At 32.8% G+C, this 5,875-nt stretch overlaps 1 protein-coding gene across 1 annotated transcript in view; it reads left to right on the top strand.

The window, feature by feature from the left end:
- Nucleotides 1–4,481, top strand: part of LOC108975435 — a gene marked incomplete at its 3' end in the record, with an annotated part of 7,389 nt that extends 2,908 nt beyond the window's left edge. The window contains 1 exon segment of the mRNA XM_018943917.1: nucleotides 2,679–4,481. Within this exon segment, the coding sequence (XP_018799462.1) occupies nucleotides 2,988–4,481 (1,494 nt within the window).
- Nucleotides 4,482–5,875: the final 1,394 nt, after the last annotated feature.

The raw sequence follows: 5,875 nt of genomic DNA, 5'->3' as shown, positions 1-5,875 counted from the left end.
CGGATTTCAACTCTACTCGTCACCCTGATCATTTTGGTATATATAACCCTATATCTGACTCTTTTAGTTTTAGGACTTACAAACAACCGTTATGTGAACTAAACTATAATACTCTCTTTAGCAACATTGCTGCGAGAGTATAAAAAATGTTATACTCTCCGAATTAAATTAATAAATAAAATTAATTAATAATAAATAAAATCAAAAAGTATGTTTTTTTAGACATATGGTTTTCAAGAAGAAATAAAACGCATGTTTAATGTTTTACCGATGAATATAACTTTATTCTTGTGTTTTTTAAGTGATCGCCCCTGCTGGCACGAATAAATTTCAAAAGGGATACCCAATTTTCGACCAAGTACTTATTTTATTTCATAGAAAATATTTATGCTTTAATAAAGAAATAGAGTTTATATTAGCAAAAGCAATTGTCATAAATACATGTTTCCTTACATTTTTATGCATGCTTGATTTGTTATATGCACAAATGAACAAGCATTCCTTTAAGATATCTACATATATATGTGTATATAAGAGAACCACATAAATACGTTTTAATTTTTTCAACAATATAGTCTTAATGAATGTTTCAATCCTAATGAACTTTATACATAAAATTCTACATGCTTTTTGATTAATGTCTGCTCTTTTGCCCGGTGATTTCTTATATTTTTGGCCATTTACCATTGAAGGATGTAAAAAAATTAAAAAATTTTATTTTATTTTCTATTCTGGCATGCAACATGGCTAACGGAATGCTCTCGTATTTATAATTTTCTCCGTAACTTTAGCTTCAGGTTACTTAATGGAACCAGTATTATCGTATATTCACAAAGAAATAATTTCGACCATATCATGAAGCATGTTTAGACATTTTATGCGTTAACACATATACACACCTTCGAAACTACATATATTTACTAAATAACTGTTATGAATATTCTGGAAATTGTATTACCTACCAAGTTTTCAAAAAAAAATATTTCACAACAGAATTGCTGTTTATTTTGAATCGCTTCGAGTATTTGGTATGATACTCCACGATACGATATACATATGTATATGACTTCATATATAATATAAGATGTTGAATAGCCTGCTCGAAAATTTTTAGAGTGCCTAAACTTTGCCGATGTTAACATTTATTAAAAACGTTAACAGGGACGTTATGATGAGCTAATTCGTGAGTGGTTTTTTTCTCTAAATACTGCAATTTGGTTATTTACGAGTTCATTATGGCCAAAATGAACCTCTTCATCATGAGACCTACAGGATGCCTAACGGATTTTAATCAAACGCTTTCTCGGCACAAATAAATGATTTGGAGATTGGCCATTGCCCGTTGGGGTGCTACTGTTATTTATTACGTTTTGAGGATATTGATAAAAACAGCAATCGTCCTGCGTACTATGAGTTTAAAATAAATTAAATACTTAATTCATGAAATCGTATTGTTCAAAATACACCATAAGTTTTTATAAATTTCACACACAAAAGGAAGCGGAAGTATACATATTTATATAACTTGAGAGAAAAAACAAGATTAAGATCTTCATGGAATAACCTTATTCAAAATTGGTGCCGTCCAAGTTCACGTTATTTCTTATTTTTTATACTCCTTCAACATGTTAGTTTTGTTCACCTAAGGGTTGTATGTATCACCTGAAACTAATGGATATAGGATACGAGACGAGTAGAAATCCAGGAGACTGTCTGTCTCCTATTACCGAAAATAGGACCATAACTATGCACTAAATTAAGGTATAAAACTTTGACTTAGCACAGTGGCAAGGGGCACATATGCGATTTTTTTAAATCTCCTAAATCATTAAAGCTACTCAACCAAATTCATCTATCATAAATACTATAAGAACACGTACCGACTCTCCATGTAACAGTAATGTTAAGAACTACTGAAAGCACGATAAATCAATAACTAAATACGACAGATACGTAAATTTTTACCCCCGAGATGGTATGAGAAAGCTTTGTAGAGGGAGGTAAACATTTAACGATAGGTGTGACACCACCCACTTTTATGTGAAATAACATATTTAGGGACCCGCCCAAATGATTTCAACCAAATTTGGTACGAAACATTCCTCTGACCCTATCCTCCTATGTTTCCTCAGCAACGGCTGATTTTCATTTAAAACAATTTTAAATTCCATTTATAACTTTCAATTCTCAGCACACAAGTCAAGAATGAAATAATTTGTACGAATAGAGTATTTCCCACCTAATTAAAAGCTGCGTAAGTTGAACGAAAACTGTTCTCGCGCCTTGGTTTTCAATATGTGGACCCAGTGTTTACAGTCGACCTTTTACCGAAAATATCGATGTGAGATTTATAATTGAAATTCAGAGAATTCATTCCTGATATGTCTGTTTGGCAGAAAAGGGTTCAATCGAGTCAATACTTCCCTTAGCCCCATATATCTAAGATACATAGCATCGGCTGAAAACTCCCATATAACTAACAAGCCATACATATGTACCTGAAGATCCCTGGCTTTAATACTTGCAAGTTGCAAGATTATGAAATATTCGGTTATACTTAGCTCTTCCTTACTTGTTTTTTATTTTAACAATTTGGTTTAAGCAGAAAATTTAAATAGTTTTCGTGAAACGACATTTTTATGTTATTTTTGAACGATTCTTATTTATTATATTTACAGGGATGAAGTAACAAATTTTATTGCTGCAAAATTAAACATAAAACTTAACTTAAATAACGACGAAACCGTCAAGAAAATAGAAACCGATTACATGAAAAGACGCCCACGGTAGCAAATCAAACGCTGTTAACCGAAACCAAATAATAAATCAACAAAAAACAGTACGAGTCATGGCAGGATACACATAATTTTGTTGTGGTATACCTCATCACAAAAAAATAAGTTCAGTAATATCAATTTAAAAATAAAAGCAAAATAAAAGTTCACATGAATATTTGAAAGAATATCATATAAGTGAGACTTAAAATTATGAACACCAGCTCTTCGTCAACTGTTCTTTCATTAGAGTTTGCTCGGATGATGTTAAAACGCCGCGAAAAAGGTCTTAAGATGAAAGCAATTGCAGCGCAGTCGACTGTCAGCTATGGTTTGGCGCAACAACCAATTTTTCTGCATACAGAAATTTTAAACACCTCCAAGAATGCCTACGATTTATTCGCAGCCAAAATGTGGCAGTTATCCAATGCGGCAATTTATTCCAAGTACAACCGTCGCAGACAAACACCTATCCAACAAAACGTATGTGGTGATGATGGTGACGTTGGTAAGAACGGATGTGTTTGTGATTACAAAACTCCATGTAATCGACAAAAACTACGACAAAATATTCTAAACAGTAAATGTATGCAACATCGAAAGTTAAAGCAAATTAGATCGTCTAAGCAAACCACCAGCTTACAATACCGACCAAATATCGACGGCGTTGCGGCAACATTTGAGACTGCGCTAGAAGTCGAGTTAGTAGCAGCACAAGAAATCGCAATAAATGGTAGCGTTGATCAAACCTCGACTGCAACTATGCGGTCAGACACTAGTGCTTACATATGTGCTGACGCGGATATAAGAACAACCGCAAAAAATGAGCTTGCGTCCACACTTCTATCGAAGGAAGCACTTTTTCACACTAATGTCAATGCAACTTGCAGCCATGCTATGATACCGTCAACTCTAAAAATTGGTAAGCCGATTAAAATAACAACAACACTAAAAACAAGCTTTTTAAGTTTAGTTCGAAATGCATTTTTCATGATCGCTTTAATATTAACGGTATTGACTCTGCAACGGGCGAGCGGACAGTATCTATTGTCCATAGCTGCAACTACAGCGGCTGCGACTGCGACAACGACCAGAACAGCGAGAGATATGGGAGCAACAACTACAATTCCTGTGAGTTCTACGACTGTTAAAAATATGTTCGACATAACTGAAACAAATAATTTTAATGATATACAACCCCGCGAACCTCAAAAAATAAAAATAAAAAGGCATGATAGTGCACAGAAACAAAAAAAATCATATGTCGTTCGGAAAAATAATCATCTCAGCCATTTCAGCCGTGTTTCTGCAGCAAAACAACAAAACGCTAACAGCCAGATTCAATTTAGTAAACTTATTTATAATAACTATAAGAAAAGGAAGTTTTTTAATGAGGAGCAAGTTGAAGTGAAGAAGATAATACCATTGCAACAGAGACGTCGCAGCAAGCGCAGTACAGTTGAGTCTATTGTTACACAACTAAAAAGTAATAATACGGAATCAGACATCAATAGCAATAGAAATAGTAAAAACCATCGTACTTTTAAAAGCGAATTATCTGGCAATTCAAATATAACCACCAATAGGTATAACAATAAATTTACCGTTGAAGATTCAAATCAAAAAACGCATAGTGCAAATGATCAAAAACTGCTTAAATTGGTAATGGATGGATTAGGTCTAGAACAATTACCTAATATGAAGAAAGTAAGTAAACAGTACATGATTTGTTAGATACTAAGACACATATGAACTCTTACCGTTAAAATCTTCTAGCTCAAATATGAACTAAATGAACCTTACCAAAGCTTTCCTTTAGCACATGCTTCCTATTATGCATATGATTCTTTCTTGGTGGAGAAATTATTTGTTTCACGTCAAAAACGTTTTAGTAACCCCCTTAGTTTGGTTTCTGTAAACTATTATAATTGATTTTAAGACTTATTATTTTATTTCAGAGAAAAATTAATTTTTACAATTTCATTTATCATTTGAGTATTTGCTCTAAAATATGCAAAACAAAACTTCAAGATGGCGGTTGAGATATCCGCATACTCTCTTTACGAATTTATTTAGATTACTATAACGCTATAAAGAAGAGAGCAAAGCAATTGCGAGTCAAAGACAGTAATTAATTTGATACCATCGATTTTCCTTCGTTTGGCAATTCGCTGTTTGCAGGGCTTGCCTGTATACATAGACAGTTGCCTAGGGAGCAAGAATTTTAAAGCGGCATTTTGACAAATTTTATTTATATGTTTTATTTTTTTTTTTAGTTAAATATTTCATTTGTTATAATATAATATACAAAGGTTATATTTTCGAAATTCTAAACCGAATTGTAAACAAAAAGCAAGTAAGTATTTTTAGTAATTTTTTTAGCAGCGCTTAGTAAGCCTATGTTGCTATACGCTGATTGCGAGTAATCAGTTAATTTACACACAAAATATGGAATAAATATTGATGTAAGTAGATCACAAACGGCACCAGTTCACTTGAGAAAGCAGAAAGGAGAGTGGGAAGATGAGCCAGTTTATAATTTTGAAATTAATTTATATTTTGTCGTTACTAGTACTAACATGCATTGTTCTAAATATATTTATAGTAATACGGTGTTGCAAACACTTCCAGTGTAAGTAGCAAGAGGAGAGCGCAGTTTTCTCAATTCAATTGAGTGATATTTAAATCCGTTTTTAACAAAATGAACTCAGCAATTTTCAAGTTATAAATATTGTTTTTAAGACAAAATGGGCTTAGAAAGGCGCAGAATTTGGCATTTGCCTAGGGCAGTAAATTGTCTCGTATCGGCCCTGGCTCTGTATGCAGATTTAATTATAGTAAAATGTTCTACAAGTGACGAAACTTAGATGACTTTTTCGGCATTACACTTAACGTGGTGAATACCGCACATTAAACAAAACACTTGCATTCAATTTTATGAAACTTTGTTTTCTAAATGCGTATAACATGGACCTAAGTTAAACGCATTTCTGACTACAAACGTCAATTCGTACTTTGAGTTATTATTGTTTATTCTCATTTAAATTTTATACACAAGAACAATAGGAAAGTAGGTAGAGAATTAACAAAAGATGCGGAAA

This window comes from Bactrocera latifrons, unplaced genomic scaffold (assembly GCF_001853355.1).
Source record: "Bactrocera latifrons isolate USDA-ARS-PBARC rearing strain unplaced genomic scaffold, ASM185335v1 scaffold_648, whole genome shotgun sequence".
NCBI lineage: Eukaryota > Metazoa > Arthropoda > Insecta > Diptera > Tephritidae > Bactrocera > Bactrocera latifrons.
The sequence above is the reverse complement of the archived record's forward strand: the minus strand, read 5'-3'. Positions and strand labels throughout refer to the sequence as shown.